We start from the raw sequence: 23,401 nt of genomic DNA, 5'->3' as shown, positions 1-23,401 counted from the left end.
CTCCATCTCACTGTGGACAGCATCCCCTCCTCCAAAGCTTGGTTCCTCTGTAAAACTAATCAGCATATCCAGTTCACTTTTCTTGGCTGGTTGATTCACTGGCTTGTTCATCCTGTGCTGGTGAACTTGGCAGTGAGATCATGAACATCAGCAATGAGGGTAGCTTTCTCAGCACTATTACACCATGCTAATTTTAAGAATAGGTCTGAAACTAAAGCCATTTGCTACAATTGGTTTTCTACATACATGGTAAGATACTTTTCAATAAATGCCTTTAGGCTATTGGTGAGTTTACCATCGTACTTGGAAGAACAATAATTAAGATGGTTGGATATGGTCCCCTAATGCATGGAATGTTGTATTTGGCTGTAACCACACTAGAACCTTAGACACAATCTGTGTCTACCTGAAAGCACAGTCCTCTCAGAAATGGGCAGCTTGGTGACTACTGCCCTAACTTTGTTTCACTGGCCTCAAGAATGAAGCAAATCACTTTGAGGTAGAAGTTTCATCTTGACAGTAGCAGACTGCAGTCAGTTTTCCTCCTCCAAGAAACTGTGTACAAAAGTAGATTTGCAACAGTGGGAGACTTTCTTTGAGGCGTTTACTCAGCAGAATTTAGACCACCTTTGATGGTGAACTGTAGAGAGAAGCACTTCTTGTGCTTGGAAAAGTAACCTTCATCAGCATCAGAGGAATAGATTAGATACACGCTACCCTCCTGTTTGACATCACTACATTCTTTTTCATTAGTAGATGAACATCTTGAAGTGTTCAAAGACTTCCACACGTTTGCAATATATTCACCAATGTGTTGCCCTTTTAATTGCTTACATGGAAGCATGACACTGTGAAGAGTCCATGTCTAAAGAAAGGACTTAATGATGAATGGACCAAAGACCAAAAGTAAGACAGCTGTTTCTGACTGTAGAAGGCACATGAGGCTTGATTTTACAGTCATTGAGAACACTAACAGAAACAGTCTAACAGACAAGCAGTGACCATCTGCAATGTATGTGAAACAGTATTTGAAAATACTTCAAATGTCCTTTTTTAAAATAGTACTTTAAGGGAGTATTTGGTTCATTTAGAAAGCATTTCAAATGTTTCAACAAAGCATTCATTAGGACAAGTGTATTTGGAAATACCTGAAATACACGAAAAACAGCATTTTCAAATACAAATACTTAAATACCAAACTTGACCTGGAGCTGACATCATTATGTTGTGCAGGTTCGCTTTGTGGTATTTATGGCGACTGTTACAAATGACTGTTAAATGGGACTAGAGACCCCACAGTACACGCCAGCCGTGGAGAATCTGATGCCTCATATGCCAGTTAACCATTTAAACTACTTAGCTAACATAAAATGAATGCTTGCTTAGCTGACGTAAATTCAAACACATAAATCAGCAAAGTCACCAAGCCCCTACGTGGCACCTGTTGATTTCTTTATGTAGACGACTAAAATTAAGGAAAGTAAAGTTGCAGTACTGGCTAGCACTCCTTTGGTCTGGATTATCCAGTTCTACGTTACTACCGGCTACTTTCACCTCACATACAAGATACTTTTTTACTTCCTCCGACGTCACGAATGACACGTGTATTCAATATGGCGGCGGCGATGGTGAGTGTAAACGAAAAAATCCTCACTTTTCATTTGTCTCGCCTTCTTTCGCTTACAACGAGTCGATGTTTTGTTATGATCTCAACATGGCAAAGTCAACACATATTTAAAAATTCAGGCGACTCAAGAAGCACCCGCCATTTTTAGCAAGCTAGTGTATCTCTTGACGACATGAGAAGTCGTTCGCTTCTTGCGGTTGAGCTGATAGCTAACGTTGGCTAGTTGGATAGCTAGCTAGCGACTTCACCAGTAAATGGAGGTTTTGTTTTGTTAGAATCAACCAATTGGTTGAATCGATTCCTTAGTTGTGTGTCATTTAAATATGCCACAAGTTAGCTTGATACCTACTGATGTGCCTTGCTTCAGGTTCACAGCATCTAGCGAGCTACTTTTCAGACTAGCACAATGTTAGCTAGCCTCCTAAGCCTTAGGTTAGCCAGCAGTGCAATGCTTCCTTGGATAGCTAGCAACATCACACTGCTACTGCAGTGTATGATTATTTAGCCAGTCAACTGTGCTTTTTTATATCGTTGATGTGAGCTTGTAGCCTGCGGACTGTTCTCACTCTGTGATTGTTGTAAGCTTGTTGGCTATCACGCTTGTAGTTGCTGATAAAGAGATTGCGTGAGTTAGCTAGTTGGTTTGGTAGGTAGCTTAATTTAAGTGGTTAGATGGTCACTTTCACCGTCGTATGGAAAAATAGCTTGCTAGCTTGCCGTGGTTTATGCTACGAATTTCCGGGTCATGTGCTGCCACTTCTCTGTAGCTAGATGCCATGGTTAGCGAGCGGGCGAGCTAGCATTATTGTGTGTTACCTAACATATGTTGACACTGTGACTTACTAACTGTTGACACTTATGCGATACTTGGAACTGACGTGATATACAGAAGTCCATTTCTGGCCAGGAAATTGACAGATACTTCATGTTATTTGCTGAAGCCACCCGTATTTAAACATAGTTTCGAATCTTTTTTGACAAGGTAAGATGCACTTCAGCGGTTTGAGATGTCACTGCTGACAAGTATGTTCTTAGGTGAAGTAGGTTTGGTTGTATTGCCTAGAGTGATCATGCATCCCTTTCCATCTAGCCTCTCAGGTGATTACAGCTGGATGGCAGTGTAGCGAACTGAATTCGCAACCAGCACTGACAACATGATTGAATCTTGAGTGGGACACTTTTACCAGTGTGCAAGTAACAAATACAGTAATGTCACTGAATATACATTTGTGTAAATAAATAATATGCACCATATTGTATTTTAATATGAACCTCAGTGGAACACAAGAACATTGCGATAGAAAAATATTGGTAGTTTGGTAGTAAAATGATTTTCAAACTATCAGTGTCTGTATACTCATCTGGAATTTTTAATGCTCTATTAACTGAAGGTTTGGTCATTTCAAATGCTTTATTGCAAACCTTAGATGTGTCATCTTATTGCTAGTGCCGCTCTGTTCATCTGGTCACTTTTTACCGTAGCACTAATCACTTCCATTTAATTTATAGACATTCTTTCAGCAGTTAACCAGACCTAGATAAACTTTTTTTAAGTGGGCCCACATGTCTTTACATTTCCTTTTCATTGACTTTTGCCAGGTCATAGCACAGAAGTGTTTTATTGTCATAGGTGACTTGCTTGACTGGTTTACTTCTTGAGTCTTACATGACAAGAGACAGAAAGATGTCTGGAATGAAAGGATGGAAGAACTACTAGGCTCGTACAACTCACAAAGCATCATCCCAGGACTGGATTTCCAAAAGAGATGCTGTGAACTTCGATCATAATTGTTCTCTCCTTTTCTTTGAATGGTTTTCTAAAGTATCCCTACATGCAGACTATTATTCAACAGAGTGTTGTATAGTGATGAAGCCTTGGCTGGTATCTGATACATTAAGACATCCAGCAGTTTTTTGGTATAAATGTAGGAAACTACTTTGCCGCCACCAGGGTTTGCTCACTGCCTTTATTGTGGTCTTTTATGGGAGAGAGGCATACCTTGTTCTTGGTCAATAAACACTGAAATGAAAGCATGAAGTCTATACTCGTAGTGAAGTAAACATTGGATTTGTTCAGCCAGTACTTTTTTCAGATTGACATATTGTCAGTGTTGACAGTCTCACACCTTACACATTCCCCCCATTCTTTTATCCATGATATTCCTGTTTCACACGTCGCAGCGTGGTCTTGCTCAGGAGTGACCAGACTGGAGGTCAGAAGTAGGGTTTTCTGGTCTGCGGACTGGCGTTTATTCAAAAGGGAGAGATAAACAATAAAGAATTGAAAAAACACATTTTTGCCAGCTTTCCCTCACAAATCTGCCACCTGGAAAATAACAAACTAAAACAACAAAGACTAAATAATGAAAAGCACAACTGGTGATTCAGGATTTCTCTGCCACTGTAGCTCACTCACGTTTGCTTGCTCTCATTTTGCCCAAGTGCCCCACCTCTCTTTGCTGCACTGAAGGTGGGGTCCACTTCCCTTCACACCACCCCCCAGATAGACACATACCAAATCCTCATCTTTCACCTTTCCTGAGCTGTTGCACAGAAAGGTTAACAAGTTCAACTTTCAGTAATGGGGTAATCTCAGATCTTTTCCTGTATAGTAAACACAGTATAGCAAAGGAGCGTGAATGAAATTAAACTTCAGGTGGGACTATTGTCTTGCATGTGTAACGAGTGAGCCAGTCATCCCACATCCTTCTGTTTTACCAGATGGGAAGGACAACATGATAAAATGCAATGATGACATTGGAACATCTGTTGCTAGGTAGCAAATTAAGACATACCAGTATGCCCATAGTGAAAACGCATGATGTGGTCTATTAAAAGAAAATGAATAATTGATGAACCTGAAATGTCTGCACCTGTGTTTATGGTGCTGGGACAGAGAGGTCTCAACCTGGTGAGTAGCAAGGTAGCAAAAAGCTTGCATAGAATAGAGCATAGATGTCACATGTAAGTTTTATAATTGAAAAGTGATAGCTAACATGATGTTAGATTCTTGTTAAAAATAGTCACAGGTACTGTTCATTACACTTAATGTGGAGAAAGATAACTATACAAGTCAAAGCTAGTATGTAAAACAAAACATTGCCAGTAAATAGAGAATGCAAACTGTTGTTTATTAACATTATTTCATACTTGGTTTCATTTAATTCATAATTTCTGACAAAACATGGTACGTTTTTTGTAAGCAAAGTGAAAATTTTCTGAGCTTTTCAACTGCATTCTGATAATTCCACAAGCCTCTTAATATGATCAGGGTCTTCTATAGCCACGCCATGGAACTTTCGGGTCAAGCTTGCTAGCTTATTTGCTTAACATGAAACCGAGAACCTAACAGGAAGTACACAACTTAGCCCGTTAACAGTGGCTGTGGGCCAATGGTAATGCAAGCCAAACTTGCGTGTAAGGTGCAGATACCTTAGCTAATTGCCAGTGTGCCACAAGCTGTCCATCTCGACTAGGGATGTGGTTCTCTGGCATTGTGTCACTTTCTTGCATTTCTGCACCAAGTAATGTTTTTGGGAATCGTATGGTAATTCATGGCACTTAAGGTAATGCAGGGGTTTTTACTGTTACAAAATACAAATTTGTTACATTGAAAAATGCTGGGAGCTTATGATATAGGGTTTGTGAGTAGGTGATAATGACACGTCTTACTCTCCCATCTAAACGTGAGGAATTATGGGGAAAAGAGGAGATTTTAGCCAGTTTTTAACCTAAATAAAGCTTTAATTGGGCTGAATTAACCCATCCAGTTAACATTAGTCAATCCAAGATCATTCAAGTCAGGTTTGAATTTAAATGGACTACTGAGGCATCGGTGGCGGTTCAGTGGTTCAGATATTTATTGCTGAAAGAACAGTGTCATATAACCTGTTGAATTTATGTGAAGAATGCAAAAAAGATTGTGGAAAGGTGAAATGACAACTTCTCAAACTAAAATAAAGACTAAATAGCGACTAAAATAAAGAAAAAAATCAGGTAACAAACATACTTGGTCATCAGAGTTGTCATTTTTTGTGAAAGGAGCATCAAGCTTTTTATACCTGATCGTGTATAAGTAACCCTGAGTGCTTGTGGAAGTGGGCAGTCGGTTTTCTTCTCAACACCTATGGTAACGTGTAACTGAGCATGTAATGTCAATCAGTAAAAAATGAATGGTGTGAAAACATATTGATTATCATTTAAATCCCAAACAGAACGTGGGTCCTAGGTTTCTGTTAAGCTTCTCTTTCAGGTCCTAATTGACAGGTAGAAACACACTTGTGTGGATAGGTGCACCATGGAATCTGACCAAGATTGTCCTCTCTCTGTCTGTCTCTTTCACTGTGTACGTGTGTGTGTGTGTGTGTGTGTTTGCTTGCATGTGCATGTTCTTTAGGAGACGTGGACCCTGCTGCTGTTGCTGATCTTGCTGCATGGGGTCCAGCCCTTCTACGTGCCTGGAGTTGCTCCCATTAACTTTCACCAGAATGACCCAGTCGAGATCAAGGTACGGGACAATAGACACAGGAACAGACTAAAGACCTGTCTTTCATTTTCGCTATACTGCATTTGCATGCTAAGCAAACTACAAATATTGAAATGCACCGGTTCAGAAAACAGTCTCATTGAGTGTCTCACTTGTGTGTCTAGGTTTGTTTTTATTGATTCAGTAAGAATTTTAACCATCTCTTTGAATACAGACTCCTGATGATGTAGTGTTTTTCCTGACAGTCATATTTTGAGGGTCTTCTGCACTGAATTGAATCTGTAGGTCCTCTCCATGTAGTAAATGCCCTGTTGACCCTGTGCTGTTACTGCAGAGGAAAGGAAAACAAAGGAAGTGACTTGTGACCAGTGAGGTTAAAGGGTACCTCCGGTGGTAAATTACAACGGTTTCATAGGTTCCTTGTGTCTAACATTAAACAATGAACAATAAACTGTGGGCCAGAATTCTCTATATTAAAAATAAAAAGTAAATAAACAACCTGCTGCATTTAGCCAGGTTTGGGATTATATTCTGCAAAAACATAGTTTGACATCATCTTTTGCAGTTGCTCACTAACCTTACTGGTGCTCCTGTAAAAGCAAGTTAATGCACCAATCTTTTCAACACGGCACCCCCTGTAAAATATTTTCCCTTCCCTTTTTATCTAACATTAATTGTTTTAAGTGTATTTTGTAGGACAGCAGGATTCCTTGAACTTTGAAAGCCTATTTATTAATGTGCTTATACATGATGCCTGTTTACCTACCAAGCCAGTCAGCAACATTATATTACTGCTGTAATGTTAGCTTATTGGCTAGCTAGCTGTGATTAATGGTTTAAAAAGTCTTAAGGCTTTAAATTACCAACCCTGACTAACCAGTTACAATTCTAGACAGCATGTGATCTAGCTAGCTAATAAGGCCCCCCACAAGTATGGCACATCTTTAATAACTTAGGTAATATAGTTAGCTAGCAAGATATCAACTGTGATAAAGGTATGTAATCATTGCAGGATTTCAGATTTACTTAGTTGTTGCTTGCTATCAAGCTACATAGCTAAATTACATTCTTAAAGCCTATTGCGAATAGGCATGGTGTTGATGTATACTGTTTTTTTTTTTTTTTTTTTTTTTACTAATACAGGTAATGATTCCATAGCTGAGAGGGGCTGAATATACATAATGTACCCTGACACTAGCTGACCCCTCTTTTTTGTCATTGGGTTTTGCTGATTTCTGGACACTGGAAAGTGACAGGCTGTCACTTATTTCAGCCATTTACGTCACATACAAATTTGGATTGTCGCCTGCCTGACCGTAGTAGTATTACATTGCTGAAAGTTAGCAGCATGTCTTGCATACTGCTTACAGGAATACTGTAAAACCTCAAAGAGTTCAAACAATATTTTAACATGATTTCGAACTGAAACCAGTCAGGTGTTTACTGTACACTTGTCATAGAAAACAGGAAACAGCCTTACAGGGTGGATTTCACAAGCAAGCCAGCCCGCATTCCACAGAGAGATCGACACAAATGATACCTAGATGCTAACAAAGCATATTGCGTAAAGGCTAAGCACTGACATGTGGGCTATCCTGAGCTAGCTAGCAGGCCATTTGTCAAAACAGTGTTTCAACATTGCAACAAAAACCTATTTGGGTTACCCAGTTTTGCTCCTAATGGCAATTACTAGATCTTTGCCATTTCAGTCCTCTTTTCTCTTTCCCTCACTTTGCCAACATCATTGATTCACTAACTGCTACATGGCTCACTACTGCAGCATTCATGTACATTAGTTAACTAGATAACGAGCTGCTGGTTGGCAATGTAGGTGGTGGACACAGACAAATCAAAAACACAAATCATGCTTTCCTCTATTTTGACTGACAGGGCTGCTCTCTCTAGACCCTTGTTAGTAATACATGATCTCAGACATTTTAGTTCAGATTATTACATTACAGTACATTATTGGCATTTAGCAGATGCTCTTACCCAGAGCGACTTACATCAGTTGCAATGTTATCCATTTATTCAGCTTGATATTTACTAAGGCAATTGGGTGTTAAGTACCTTGCCCAAAGGTACAACAGCAGTGCCCCAGCAGGGAATCGAACCGGTAACCTTTTGGTCACGAGTCCTGCTCCTTAACCGCATATGCTACATTGTGCATTGTTGTAGGCTAGGAGTGGTTGGGACACCTACATATGCAAATCAGCCTCTGTTCTTCCTGGTTCAGCTGTCACCAGGACTACTTGTTTCCTCTACACATTTATGGACTTCAAGAGCAGCGAGAGTCATTCACTGACAAATCACCAATACATTATCCTTCTCTTGTCTCATGTGACTTATGTAGCTATTTGATGCTTACATTAACTTTTTTGGGGGAGAAAATTAATAAGAAAATTCTCTTAAAGCAATCACAAAATCCAACTTTGTCAAAACACTTTCCTTGGTCTCCTTGTTCTTTCTTGTTTCTGTAATGCCCTCTAAAATAAATGCTGACTTTTCAGAGCGCTCATGACCTTTAACCCCAGACCTTACCTTGCTGTATGTAGGCAGTGAAGCTGACCAGCTCGCGGACCCAGCTGCCCTATGAGTACTACTCCCTGCCTTTCTGTCAGCCTGAGAAGGTGGTGTACAAGGCTGAGAACCTGGGTGAGCATCTCCTGCTGCCAGTACAAGCACACATACAGAGTAGGGTAGATTGTTCCTGCTTCAGTGCAGAAAGGACTTCTCAATCAGCTGATGCCTCTTCTACTTACTGAACCACAGGAAGTGGTTCCAGGAAAAAAACATGTTGTTTTTTTTTTGGGGGGGGGGGGTGACCCTGTACATTGTTTGTAATATACCATGCGGTGTGTTTTGTGTCAACATTTTCCTCATGACCCGTGTGTTTGTTCAGGGGAGGTACTTCGAGGCGACCGCATCGTGAACACTCCCTACTCGGTTCTGATGAACCAGGACCGGAAATGTGAGGTGGTTTGTGGTAAACCCAACAAGCCACTCAGGCTCAGTGTGGAGAGTAGCAAGTTGATCGCGGAGCGCATCCAGGAGGAGTACTATGTCCACCTGTGAGTCTGCAGGCAATCAGATAATATAATATATATAATCAGATAATCAACCTTTTATATAAAATATATAATCCGATAATCAACCTTTTGTACTTTGGGTTGAATTGCCACAGAATCATAGTGATGTGGGGATGCTGAATTATTTTGCCATTAAATGACATATTAGGTAATTCTGATAAATGACTTTGCTCTGGTAAACACAGAACAATGCAGGATTACAAGGTTATCATGTCAGATTGTATTTACACTATTTCATATTTCCTGTGAACAAAGTAACTGCAAACAACAAAGACTTTGTAAGATTTAGAAGTTTTTATGTAGAGTGTAAGCTGCAAACATTAAAATAACACTGTACTGTATTATGCTTGTCCAAATGCTTACTGCACAACGAACGTTGCTGGACACAAAAAAATATCAAAAAAAGTTGTGTTTCCTAACCATAATTGCCAATTTCCCCATAGGATTGCAGACAACCTCCCTGTTGCCACACGGCTGGAGTTCTACCCGAACCGTGAGGCAGGGGGCGATGAGGAGCAAAAGAAGGAGGTGCTGAAAGATGTGCAGTTTGAGCATGGCTACAGGCTGGGCTTCACCGACAACAACAAGGTACTGATGGCCAGAGTACTTCTGATGTCACAGAAAGCGGAACGTGGCTGTCAGGGGCACTTTTTGCACTGTACAAATCCAACCCAGGGAGCACATGGTGTTTATCACATATTCTGAGTTTGATTTTCAGGCTGCAAGTTACTTTCTCCCAGGAAAACATGAAATCACTTTCAGGCTCCAATTAGAAATATTAATAATAATCATAATAGTTTGGGCAAATAATTATTTAAAAAAAAAGCATGAGCTCCCATCATAATTATTTCTACCAGTGCTCTAAGGGGTTAGAGTCTGTTCTGCTTGGAAGACAGAGACAGGGACATTTATGCAGGCAGTTTTGCATTTCTTAAAGTAGTCCTTTCATTGTCCCGTTTCCTTGTTTTCAGTGTTTTCTAACACAGCCGCTCCTGGTCTGCCGTGACTAAATTGGTTTGCTTTCCTCTCCCTTCAGTTCTACCTCCACAACCACCTCTCCTTCATCCTGTACTACCACAAGGAGAAGGTGGAGCAGGATGAGGAGCACAACTTCAGGGTGGTGCGCTTTGAAGTGGTGCCTCAGAGCGTCAAGGTGGAGGGTAAGTTCACACATTTCTGCTTCTGTAGACTCATGTTCTTATATCATGCCTCTTTCCTATAGCGCTTTTCATCTGACTGGATGGCACTTTGTATACTCTATATATGTACTATGCAAAGCACGTATATATACAGGGTTCCAAACAATTGATTGTTGTCCATTTGCCAGACTTTGGAATTCTGCGATGGAAAAATAACAGAAGCAGACCGTAGTTTTGTTGTCAGTCCTGGTGCTGTGGTTACACTGAGGTCAGCATGAGTTCTTGTTTCTCTCATAGACCTGAAGGCAGATGAGAAGGGTGTGTGTGACCTGCCAGAGGCCAGCGGCTCAGCACCCCAGGAGATCGATCCGACTAAGGAGAACGACGTGCTCTTCACCTACTCTGTCCACTGGGAGGTGAGAGCGGGATCGCCCGTCGCTCTCTGGCCACTGCTGCATGCAGTCTCCCTATTCAGACCAATTGTCATTAGAGGCCAACGCTTCTTTGTGTTTTAACTTTTTTTTCAACACCTTTTCCCTTTTATGTAACCCCATATTTTTGGGAATTGCCAACTTTACACCAATCTCTGGAACATAGCTAGTTTCCCCACCACTGTGGGCTCCCAGCTGACACAACTGAGCTCAAACACGGGCTGTAGAGCTCAGCGTAGCCTCAAATCGAGTGCTTTGACCACTGACCTACTCAGGAGCCAAGAGCCTTTTTAACACATAGACAGAACATTCACTTGATTCATTTTGATGGTTAATGATCATGGGCAACCTTTCCCTTGCATCCCTCCTAAACAATGCTGATGTCTGATGCCCTTGCAGGAGAGCCAGGTGAAATGGGCCTCACGCTGGGACACATACCTCACCATGAGTGACGTGCAGATCCACTGGTTCTCCATTGTCAATTCTGTGGTGGTGGTCTTCTTCTTGTCCGGTAATGCAAGACTAGTCACCCAGTAGATATCTGCAGTAGCTAGATTTAAACCTACCTTATACAAACAAGGGACAGATGTAGGGAAAAGAGAGGGAAAGGAGGTTAGAAGCAAAGAAGCAAGCAGAAGATCTGGAGTGCCAGTCCGAATAAAGGAACTGGTTTCCTAAACTTCCCAAAATTTATTCCACTGTAGTGTAAATCAAGATATTATTTTATCTTTCAGCAGCAAGGACACATAACATGAGCTAGCATGTAAGCAGTTAATTGTCTCATTAACTAATTAAGTTCATTAATTTGCAGGAAATTTAGAAAATAAAGGTGAGATAATCAGTCATGCAGTATCACGTTAATAGACTTCAGCTGAAGAAAAAATTAAAAGCCCTTTCTATCAAATGCTATGTAAGTGGAAGCTATGATTTATCCATCAATGGTTTGCTAATGGGGTGGGTGTGTGCTTTTGTTTGATCCAGCCTTTACTGGGTGTATTTTTCTCTTTTCATTTAGCATTTTTTTCAATCAGAGATCTCTAAAATGGTGATATATATAATGAGATATATAATGAGATATATACTTGGACTGCAGTACAGACATAATCAGGATGGTTTTGGTAGTTATATCTCAGGATTTTAAAATTACAGTTTAACCTATTGACCTATGTCACACAGTGAAATATGATTTGAATTCATTAGCATATGTCTTGTTTGCTGATGTATTATGTTTCATACAGAGAATACACAGCCACCTCCTTGTTTCTTACCCACTTTTCATGGCTCTGCAGGTATTCTGAGTATGATCATCATCCGGACTCTGAGGAAGGACATTGCCAACTACAACCGAGAGGATGACATTGTAAGAGGCGTGCTACACTCAGCAGAAGATGATACAGCTTTATAAATAAGCCGTGTCTGTGCCTGAAATGAGATGTGCTGCAGAAGGAAATATTCTTGCTCCTGGGAATTTTTTTAAGTTAAAATAAGCATTATGAAATATCTAACAACCAGTGCTGGGGTGTTGGGCTGTCTTTTTGCCAGGAGGACACCATGGAGGAGTCCGGCTGGAAGAACGTCCATGGCGATGTGTTCCGCCCTCCGCAGTATCCCATGATCCTCAGCTCCCTGCTGGGGTCTGGCATACAGCTCTTCTGCATGATCCTCATCGTCATCTGTAAGTATTCTAAGTACCAGCAGAGTTACCCCTACTCAAGGTGTTGTCTTGGGTTATGAGACGAATCAAATGAAAGGCCCACAGACCCTTTTCCATGAATTCTAAAATGTAAAATATGTGTAGAAAAGAAACATGAATAAAAGGGCAGCTATGACCTGCTCTGTCAGTAACTAGTAGCTATTACTGTGTGTCCTGTTTACTTGAGGATCCTGTCAGGACAGTTAACTCTGCCAATAGCTTTATGGCTACACTCATGTAACTTCACTTACTTAATGTATTATATCCCACTCTGTGTGTTGTGGATTTTTATATGACATAATTTTTATTTCTTTGGTCATAATAGAAGAGGAGAACAGCTTAGTTTAACACTAACTTAATGCCACTCCATATGCACAGTTACTAGGTGCGGCTGAGATGTAGGAAGAATGCAAGATGTAGGAAGAATTGTTTATAGCTTGGACTGTTAAGAGTTTTGTTGAAGACAAATATATTTTTCTAAATAAAAAAAAAATCTTTTCATATACAATTGGCTGATAGTAATAAACTATCCCTTTTTTTAAAATGCACTTTAGCCTAACCATCTACTGTTTGGTTTGTGTGTACAAGGTGCTTTTTAATGTGTATGACTGGTACAATTCTGTTTCCCCATGTTTCTTTGTCTTATAGTTGTGGCCATGTTGGGAATGCTGTCTCCTTCCAGCCGGGGTGCTCTGATGACCACAGCCTGCTTCCTCTTCATGTTTATGGGGTATGTACCATAAGTACCTGTGGTTGGGATTAAGATTAGGGTTGGGTGATGATTGTGAGTGTTTTTTACTGCTTTTGCTGAGACGTATCTGAACAAATCAGATCTATATACAGTCCCCACATACTGCCCCTTATGTTCTGAATCTTTAGTTCCTGTACTGCTATACGTGGACTCTATCCATCCATCAAAACTGCTGAAGCCCATTGATGCTGTGGTAGATTGCGAAGTCAGTATTTAGTGGCAGTCCTGTGTGGTGTGGAGATAGTGATAATTGCATCTGCCTGCTCTCTCTCTTTTTGTAGTGTGTTTGGCGGATATTTTGCTGGCAGACTGTACCGCACTCTGAAAGGGCACAGGTGGAAGAAGGGAGCATTCTGTGTAAGTACCCCTGAGGGACTGATCTGACTGGCTGGGGTCATAGGTCATACTCTCACACTGCCCACTTTGAAAAAGAAAAAAGACATATGCAGAAGTTCCGCTTCAGTGGAATTTACTTTTCAGACATCCTCATGTCTCAAGAGGATGGCTTTGAAAAGGTTTCAGCATGAAGTTCTGTTAATATGCACAAAAAAATGCATTTCTTGAATCATCTCACTGTTTCAATGTTTGTATTCTCAAGCGCATTTTATTGTGTCCACCAAGCTAAATACAGTGTTTCCATTTTTGTTTGTATGAGCATGAGCTGTAATGTGTGCGTTTGTGATCCTCTTCAGACGGCCACACTGTATCCCGCCGTGGTGTTTGGCATCTGCTTCATTCTCAACTGTTTCATCTGGGGAGAGCATTCCTCAGGCGCGGTAAGCATAGTGAAGCTATTGTCACTGCACATCTACAGTCATCTACAGTCTTCAAAAAGGCAGAAGTGAAATAAATCAACAATGAAGACCATTGGACCTCTAGCCTTACATAAGACAGTTGGTTATTTCTACAGTGTTCGTGTTGGGCAGCAGTGTTACGTAGTGTTAAGGAGCAGGGTTCATAACCAAAAGGTCACTGGTTCAGTCCCACACTGAGGTACTGCTGTTGCACCCTTGGGCAAGGAACTTCACCGACAACTGCCTCAGTAAATATCCAGCTGTGTAAATGGATGAAATTGTAAGTCACTCTGGATAAGAGGGTCTGCTAAATGACAATAATGTAATGTGCTCCGGTATTTGTGAACATCTGCAGTACCTGTTTGCCTCTTACCAGTATCTGTGGCTGGTCTCCTCCAGGTGCCCTTTGCGACCATGGTGGCACTCCTCTGCATGTGGTTCGGCATCTCCATGCCCCTGGTCTACCTCGGCTACTACTTCGGCTTCCGCAAGCAGCCTTATGACAATCCTGTCCGAACCAACCAGATCCCCCGCCAGGTGCCAGAGCAGCGCTGGTACATGAACAAGTTTGTGGGGTGAGTGTCTTCTCCCGTTGCACACCCCTCCTCTCCACAGCACCTCATCCGTTACACCAGCAGCGGGCATAGTGGCTGCTGCATGGCCAGCTGTGAACTCACGGGGTCAGTGTTGCCTCAAGATTTTCTTTCATGAAGCGCCATAGCTGTGTCTGTTCTTCTTGTGAACTCATTTCGGTCTGAACATTTTATATGTTCATATATGGTATTTAATCAAAAAATCACATTGGGAGCATTCAGTTCCAGTATATGGTTGTTGTTGTTCTTGTATATATAGAAAATCACATTGTGTCATGGATTAAACATTTTGCTCCTAGTCTCAGCCATTTTTAGATCTTAATGTGTGCATTAATGCATAAAAAGGACTTTTGGGAAATGTTTTGGAAAATCTACCTGGAAGTAGTTATCTACTGTGCAGCCCTCACAACCCCAACAATCCTGTGGGTTAACTGAAAATAAAATATTTTTGTTTTCTGAAATCCATGAAGTGTTCTCCTTCAGGGAGGTGGCTCACCTGCTTGCCGGTGTTTAGAGTCTGCTCATACATTTCTTTTTTGTGGTTGTCATTGAGCAGGATCCTTATGGCGGGGATCCTTCCTTTCGGAGCCATGTTCATCGAGCTCTTCTTCATCTTCAGCGTGAGTAGACGGCGTGCCTCTCAGCTTCACTCGGCCTCACCACTGCCTGCCAGGGGTCACTAAGCCACTCAGTCAGGAGGGGGTGACTTCAGACTACCTCAGCTGTCACTTGTTTATTTGAAAAATTATTTCATTTTTATCAAATAAATATAATGTATATATAAATATAAAAATATTTATCAGGTCAGGTCTCAACTGCTGGTGTGAAGTTGTGGATGCTTTGCCATTTGAATGGTATGGTTAGGTCAAAAACTTTTATAGGACCAGACTTTTGGTCCTTGATCATGTTGAAGTTGGGCTTTAAGTAGCATTTCAGTCCATTAAGTACACCTGTTAAGTGTTAGTGCTTTAAGTGTAGTATTAACCTGCTCACAACTGAGCAGTATGGTATTGGTTCATCAGCACAAAAAGTGTCCATTTTTCAGTCACTTGATGAGAAAGTGGAACATTAAGTAAGTCTCATGAATTTTGTATAAAAGTGGGTGTATAGGAGTGGTAGAATCTGTCTATTGTTATCAACACTTGTCTGTAGGATGTGATTTTCTATACACAATTGTGTATAGTGTATAGATACAATTGTGTATAGATACAGCTATGGTTCTTCTGCTGATTTCTGCTGATCCTCTGCATTGCTACTGTTAGTAATTGTAATGATTTTAAGTGAAATGCCATCAGCATTGTCTAGCATCAGCTTGTCTAGATTGCCTTTGTTTAGGCTTTTGGGAAAGCAGGCAGAAGTAAAATGAAAGTTGACTTAAACTTAAAGTAATCTAAGGGATCCAGTTCAGTTTAAATCCAGAATTTGAGTTAATCTAGGCAGGTTGTGCTGAGAAGCAGTTAAAAGTTAAAGTTGTTGAGGTCTTTTCAGGTTAGCTAATTAGTATATTGAAAAATGGATGAACTTATTTGCCTCAGAAAGAAAGGTCACACCAGCAAGCCTAGAAATACTCTACAGGTAACACACTTCGTAGGACAAATGTGGTTGTGTGCGTCTCTCCTGCCCCCTCCAGGCGATATGGGAGAACCAGTTCTACTACCTGTTTGGGTTCTTGTTCCTGGTCTTCATCATATTGGTGGTGTCCTGTTCCCAGATCAGCATTGTCATGGTGTATTTCCAGCTGTGTGCAGAGGTACGTGCTACAGGGACTTACACACTTGTGCAGTCATACTTGGTATACGTAGATTCACCTCTCTGTAGAGGTCAATGGCTCAGGTAATTCTGTATGTGTGATGAGGTACTAGGTACAGGTAGTTCTTGCTGTTTGCAAGAACAAGTATGCATACATTGATGAGTCAACTGTGTCTCTACCTGAACAGAACAGACATTTTTGTGTGTTATGAAGTGAATGTTGAAAGATTTGTGTCAGGAGTGTGCAGGAGACTGAATCATTTTTTGAAATGTAGGCAGAAGACACTATAAATCCAGGATTAACCACTTGTCAAAAATAAAAAAAATGTTTTTTTGATGCATGAAAAAAGTATATATCTAAGTCAGTTGATGCTGAATGCAACTTTAAATTGTATATTTTACTGTATTTTAAGCGTCTCATTGTTCTAACAGGATTACCGGTGGTGGTGGAGAACCTTCCTTGTCTCAGGAGGGTCGGCCTTCTATGTGCTGGTTTACGCCATATTCTATTTCGTCAACAAGGTAAAACACTGCAGCCACTGGGGTTTTAAGTTTCCCTGAAGTTAGGGATTAACAGTTTCATCAAGAATTTCTCATACAACAGTTAGCCATTTTGAGCTGTAGTTTTTTATTCTTTCTTTCTTATTTAAGGAAATGCATGAAATAGGAATCATTTTTGTGCTCTGAAGCAATGAAGAAATCCAGTTTGTTGCTATTTTATTCTGAATTCCTGCCAGTAGGTGGCAGAAATCTGTGGGACTGACACTGTCAACCTCAAAAGTTAGTTCAGTAGAGGGAGCATGAGCTTTCTGTAATTAACTGATTGCATTGATAAATTTCCTTGGTCTGCAAGTGTTTGCATCCTAACAGTATACAATGTGAGGTAAATATCTACTTTTTAAATGTAGTTTCTGTGAAAAATACAGCAAAATGATATTTCTGAATTAATTTAGTAAAGCCATAAAGTTCCTCTAAAATATTACCTGGCATTCTGTCAGTCTGCAAATATTGGCTTGAAGTGGGTGTTGTAATATATAAACCATTCTACATGATATTAGCCAAGTGGGTGGTGTGTAAACACATGCACACACAGCTAAATTCCTGTGTGAAGATTAAAGATAATATGTGTGTCACATACAGACATGCTACACAAATGTGCAAGCATAGAAACTCGCTTAAATGAAAAAAGCAACATGCAAAGAAACAGTTTTTGAATATTTCCAATGATTTTCTATTCTTCTTGCCAGCACGTACAGTTACGCTTTTTTCCTGTTTTTGCATTTTGTGTCTGTTATTTTCATGGAACACTTAATTGCTTGATCAAAACCATATGTTTGCTGGGGCTGGAGCCACATTTTAATGATTTTTACCCAACAAGGGATGAAGAAAAGAGACTACAACAGCTTGTGTTTTGGATGTGATGTCTCCATTCCTTCCTGATGGTGAAGAGTTGGCGTGTTAACATCAGAGTTCACAACCATGCTCTCTCAAATGGATGATCTAGTTATCCCATTGCTATGCTACACAAATCCTTGTATTCCTCACCCACTGCAAGTCTCTAGGTCTGTACTGAGAAGATAGAATCAGGTTAAGGAATGAATTATTCAGGTGTCAAGGAGTCTAATACAGAGCTACTCCAGAGTGCTTATGTTTCTGGACCTGGAAGCATTGGCATCTACATTGGTGTCGGGTGACTCAGTGGCGTTTGGTGTAATACAGTAATAAATATGATAATAATAATGGTGAAGGCATTAACTGCTTTTCTTTGAATGTCAGAGAGCTGTTCAAATCAACCTTGTCTCAACCACTGCTGAATTACGCTGTCTTCAGTAGCCATTATGCAGCAGAGTACTCACTGTCAAGCAGGAGAGAAAGGGGCTGTTCAGCTGTAGAGTAGCAAAGTGCAGTGAAGTTATTTTCAATGGAGAGAGTGCAGTACTGTGTGAGGCAGTAGCAAAGGCATTGGGAACAGAGCACAAACGTGGAAATGTAGAAACTGTGCATGGACCTGATGAATGACTGCCTGTGACATTGATAACTACAACCAATCACATAAAAAAGAGTTTATGCGAAAAACAACTCTTTGCACACAAACTGATCCTAGGATCTTGTATTAGGATGCATGTTATAGACTTCTAGTATGTTACAACAGCAAAAAAATTTAACTTTGAACTGCAAGCTCTAATGGGGTTTTTGAAGTAATAATAGAAGTAATAATAATTATGTATTTTTGTTAATTGGCCAACTAACTATTGCAAAAAATATATTTCACTATCATTGAGAATTTACTGGTTAGAGTCAGCTGAATGGGCACCCATTAGATGACGTGGGTGTGAATGCGGAAATACGGGGAGATTGGTTGCTGACAATACTGTCTGTGGCTCTTGCAGCTGGACATTGTGGAGTTTATCCCGTCCCTGCTGTACTTCGGCTACACAGCCCTGATGGTCCTGTCCTTCTGGCTCCTGACCGGGACGATCGGGTTTTACGCCGCCTACATGTTCATACGGAAGATCTATGCGGCTGTCAAAATCGACTGAGATGCTGGAGGGAGATGAGGGGTTGTTTTTTTTTTTTTTTTTTTTCCATTTTTACCTTTTATTTTATTTTTATTATATTTTTTTGCAAGCACTGATTTTTGTGTATGGGAGGAGCATGGGTTTTGTCACATGGCGCCCCCTGGAGGGAGAGGAACACTTAAAAGCTCCAGCTGTCCTCTGTTCTGGAAACACAGAGCCTCTCCCAGACTGCAGATCTCACAGTGCTCACACAACATGGGCCAAAGCATGTGCGATGAGGTTTTCCTTTTTTTTTTCTTTTTCCTTTTTGATGAGTTTTGGAATTTGATGGGGGAAGAGTTAAAGGGGCAGAATGGGTTGAATATTTCAGGTTGTGCCTATTGTTAAACTAAACTCCGTTTTTTTTTTTTTTCTTTTTTATTGTATGGGAATATGTTTATAGAGGCTTTGGAGTGAGGGGCATGAGGCACTGTATCTGTGAACATCATGACAGTATGATGATGGACATGAAGTTGATTGAAGAGCTACTATTTAAGATGGATGATGTGGCAGGGGAGCTGTAAATGGTGAATCATACTATATTTAACCCCTGACATTTACAAGAGTGGGGGTGCTCTTCTGTGCAGCCGCCCCATGTGGTCACCTTTGACATCTAGTCATATTTGGGTTCTTGATTTCAAAAGGTGGGGATGAGAGCATTTTGTTTTCTTTTTCATGTACTCTCCGCTTTTTGTCTGAATGAATTTACTGAAACTGGCTCTGAGGTCATGTTCTGCCAGCTGAATATACTCTGCTCTACTGGCACTGTGAGACTTGTACAATTTTGTTGCATAAAGAATCATGACTCAAGCGACAATATGAATCCTTGAAACGTGGTTAATTTTATGGAAGAGGCAATCCTGTGCTTAGATGTCAGGCAGGTAATTGTTACAGAAATGTTTTAATGATATTTTTGATCGTCCTGGTTGTTTTAGCTCATTCTATCATTTTAATTCAAATGTTACATACAGAATATTGATATGTAATTATTAATAAACATAAGTTTTATATGGGTGGAGTGAGGATAGCCCTCATGAACTGCCTTATGTTTTGGGTATGGGAAAGGTTCTGCATAGTTACTATTGATAGTAAAGTAATAATTACAAATTGGTGTGTAACACAGCGTTGAGTGCGGGCAACTATTGTTTTTGTTGTTATAAATGGCAAAGCAGCTGATCAACAGATAAAGCAACTAATGCCAAAAATGTAATGGACTGACAGTTCTAACAAAATGGTTCATACGTGCTGTTTTCAGCATTATGTGCTCGGGCCCCAGCCAGGTATAATGGTAAAGCTATCAAGTAACACACAGCATTACTTTGCAGAAATAAAGAGTGATGTACGGTTATGTTGTATAACTTTTTAAATGTTTTCATACAGCTTTTAGGTTTTATTTTTTTCATTAATTTGGTCAGAAAAGCTTGCTAGGTGCAGCATCAGATGCGGTGAACAGTCGGGTGGCCTTGAATCCAGTGGCCAGACATGGTAGGGAAGGGTCAGTGGCAAATTTGGTTAAGTCTTTTGATAGAAACTGTAAGTCAGTGTTGTTTGCATCAGCCTATTCTACACAGTGCACAATCAGTTCTTTGAAATGCATTTGTCTTTACTGTTAAAAGGAATGATTTGGGTACTTTCTACATGGAAGACCTTGTCACATACTTCAACAGTGTATTATTTTCTAAAGGCTAAAATGAATCCTGTTTTCTGGATGAGACATTGTTTCACCCTAAGAAGTGTTTGACCAGGACAGAAAATTGTCATTTGTTCTCTCTCTAGTTTTCTGAAGGCTTTTTGATATGTTGTTGACAAATAGTGCCACTTGGCTGTTTACTGTGGCAGCAGACAAACCTACACTGGACCACTTTTCAGTCTCTCTTCCCAGTATGTTTCCTCCAGTTGTTTTTTAGCTGATGAGTTCAGTAAGTAAAATGCTGATTGGGGGCAAAATCCAGGACTAGTGTAATCCTTGTAGCTCTCAGTGAGCTTTTCCCGCATGTGATGCGGTCACACTTCTCTGCCCATCGGAGTCAGACCTCGTGTGTTCATCGTGAGTGGAACGTGGAGGGGGGTGTCAAAATGGTTGTCTCCCCCATGGTGACCCATTTCTAGACGGCGCTTTCTTACTAACAGATAGGAGTGTTAAATTGGTCAGTTAGAGCTATGGAGGTGATGTGTCCTATCCCTGGATGATGTTGTTTTTTTTTTTTTTATACCAAAGTTGGAATTTTGGGATTGGCTATAACACCAAGGGAGTGAGTGGAAAAAAAACATGCTGTTTTCCCTCCAGGAACAAAGAAACATCTGCACTCGAACCCTATGTTGGTACAAATGGCCAAGAGAAGAATCACTCCAGTACAATTGAATCCTGTGATCGTCCCTAATTTTTCTTCAGAAAAGCCAAACTCTCTGGGGCCTGATCTTCAGAACAACTCGACTTTTTCTTTGCAAGAGCATAAACAAGCTTGCTCACAACAGGCTTGGCAGTACATTTTCCACACAGTACTGGAAATGGTGATTTCATCTGCAGGTGGAGGACCGCTGCACCAGAGCTGTTCAGGATCCTGATGTCCACACAGCAGAAGAATCCATGGCTGCAATGAGCACAGAATGGAGGGCCTGTTGTTTTGTTCACTTAAATGAATCATCCCCTGTGTTGGTAATGAGGATTGTTGGCACATGTTTTGTGATCAGACTAAATCAGCCCAACAGAAGTGTGGCCCCTTTGACACAGCAGAAGAAAGCTGTGCTTGACAGTTGGTAAATGCAGGATGAGTGAATTGTTCCTCCATATGAGACTGACTATGACAGCATTCTTTTTTTTTCATTTATAATTTTTAGAAGGGTTGTAAGATGAGTTGATGTGTCCCACAATGGTAAATGTTTTGAAAACCACTGCTGTGAAGCCTTTGGTTTACGGGGTGGGAGCAAATCAGTAGCAGGAGATTGCTGAACATGGTGCTTCACGAGCTTCCCTCTCTCGTTCTAGCCTCCAAGTGTTTGTAGAACTCGGATCAAACAGCAGCATCTGGGACCGGATATAACTACTACATATATTTTATACAGCTGTACTTTTCTTGCCCTGTATGTGTGTACGTCTTTCTGTATGTATGTGTGTGAGAGAGTGTAAAGTATGTGTGTATTTCTGTAAATAATGCTTTGTGTTGTTGCATTTTAGCTGTTCTTAGGCTCTGTATGTACCAAGTCATGTCCTCGTTTATGGCAGGCAGCATGTTTTTTAATCTTTTTTCCTTCATTTGAAGAATGTCCTGTTATAATGTATGAAACAATAAAAGTGCCCATAAATCCAAGTTTGAATGGCTGTCCTGGTGGTTTACAGTAACTTCAGGTCTGCCTGATTCAGGACAGTAACTGATCACCTAAAAAGCTTGTGCTTGAAGGAGGCTTGTTTCCTGATCATTAGCCTGCAATTCTAGAAGCAACATGTCAAATATGCTGTTCCTGTTAGCATTACGTCTGTGTAAAGTCATGGGATATGGTGCCCTGCCTTTGTTGGGAAAAATTCAAACAAATCACAGTATTCATCAGCCTCCTGTTTTTTCAGTGGCTCCCAAGGATACCCAGAAATGACTTTTACATCATTTTTTATTTTTAAATTATAGCATTCATAATTGAAGTGTAATTCTAAGTAAGATGGGATGGACCAGTGCCATGGTAAGTGTAAGTAAGTATAGGTTAGCAATGTTGTAGTATAATTAGTGGCATCTACAAGCCCAGTTCTGCCTGTGTTTTTTATCACTTGGAAACCCGTTCAACCAGCATCCATTTCATTGCATTTGCACACGGTGGTGTTTCCTGCCTTCAGGAATGTGGACTGCCATTTTCAATGTGGTTGAGGTTGGAAAACTATGGAAAAAAATATCCAACTATGAAGTTTAAATTGGCAAAGAAAAACACATACAAAAAAGTATGAAACCGTGGGTTTGTCTTTTAATCATTTAACATGACACATTACAAAGTCAAAAGTACAATGTACTGTACAATAAGTAAATAGGTTTGTTGTAATGTCTTTTCTTTGGATCAACCAATATACAAATCTGTCATTTTACATTGCAGCAACTGATTGCATGTGAAATGTGTCACAAAAAGCAGAATTTGTCACTGAAGCATTTTGTACAATTCTCCCTGTAGTCAATAAACTCCATGCTATATAAAATAGTGTAAGATGAATGCAAATATTCCTTTTTTGTTTATTTCACCCTCTTTGTAGGTGCCGGTAATAAGAGAATACTAAAAATAAAATGACTATGTAACTAAACAAGATACATAAAGAGCTTGGAATGCAAGACTTACATTAAGCTAAAATATATGAAACTACATGTGGATTTTGTCTTTACTAGACAGTACCCAGTTTCTCATTAAAAAGCAAAGAAATGTATTTCATCAGATTGATATTTTCCTGGATGTGTTCATTTATTCCCTTAACTTTGTGTCCTGCACCTACTAGCACAGAGAAATGTACCAGTATAGTAC

The 23,401-nt window shown here is 40.3% G+C and overlaps 1 protein-coding gene across 1 annotated transcript; it reads left to right on the top strand.

Annotated features, from left to right (window-relative positions):
- The first annotated feature begins 1,595 nt into the window (after positions 1–1,595).
- Positions 1,596–19,508, top strand: tm9sf4 (transmembrane 9 superfamily protein member 4). Its single transcript, XM_036533478.1, has 18 exons — positions 1,596–1,628; positions 6,024–6,134; positions 8,669–8,768; positions 9,016–9,184; positions 9,646–9,790; positions 10,239–10,362; positions 10,639–10,757; positions 11,172–11,283; positions 12,062–12,132; positions 12,315–12,447; positions 13,114–13,195; positions 13,498–13,573; positions 13,909–13,992; positions 14,410–14,585; positions 15,160–15,223; positions 16,234–16,353; positions 16,785–16,874; positions 18,743–19,508. Exons 1-18 carry the CDS (start codon positions 1,596–1,598, stop codon positions 18,890–18,892), a joined length of 1,959 nt encoding a protein of 652 aa, XP_036389371.1. The 3' UTR covers positions 18,893–19,508.
- The last annotated feature ends 3,893 nt before the right edge of the window (positions 19,509–23,401 follow it).

This window comes from Megalops cyprinoides, chromosome 7 (assembly GCF_013368585.1).
Source record: "Megalops cyprinoides isolate fMegCyp1 chromosome 7, fMegCyp1.pri, whole genome shotgun sequence".
Classification (NCBI taxonomy): domain Eukaryota; kingdom Metazoa; phylum Chordata; class Actinopteri; order Elopiformes; family Megalopidae; genus Megalops; species Megalops cyprinoides.
This window is presented reverse-complemented; position numbering and strand designations above follow the sequence as displayed.

What these genes read in the sequence shown, in the direction of transcription:
- tm9sf4 (XM_036533478.1), top strand. Translation starts at nt 1,596, where the DNA reads ATGACACGTGTATTCAATATGGCGGCGGCGATG. An exon ending in GGTGGTCTTCTTCTTGTCCG is followed by an intron (nt 11,284 to 12,061) that starts GTAATGCAAGAC and finishes ATGGCTCTGCAG; the next exon opens with GTATTCTGAGTATGATCATC. An exon ending in TTCCTCTTCATGTTTATGGG is followed by an intron (nt 13,196 to 13,497) that starts GTATGTACCATA and finishes CTCTTTTTGTAG; the next exon opens with TGTGTTTGGCGGATATTTTG.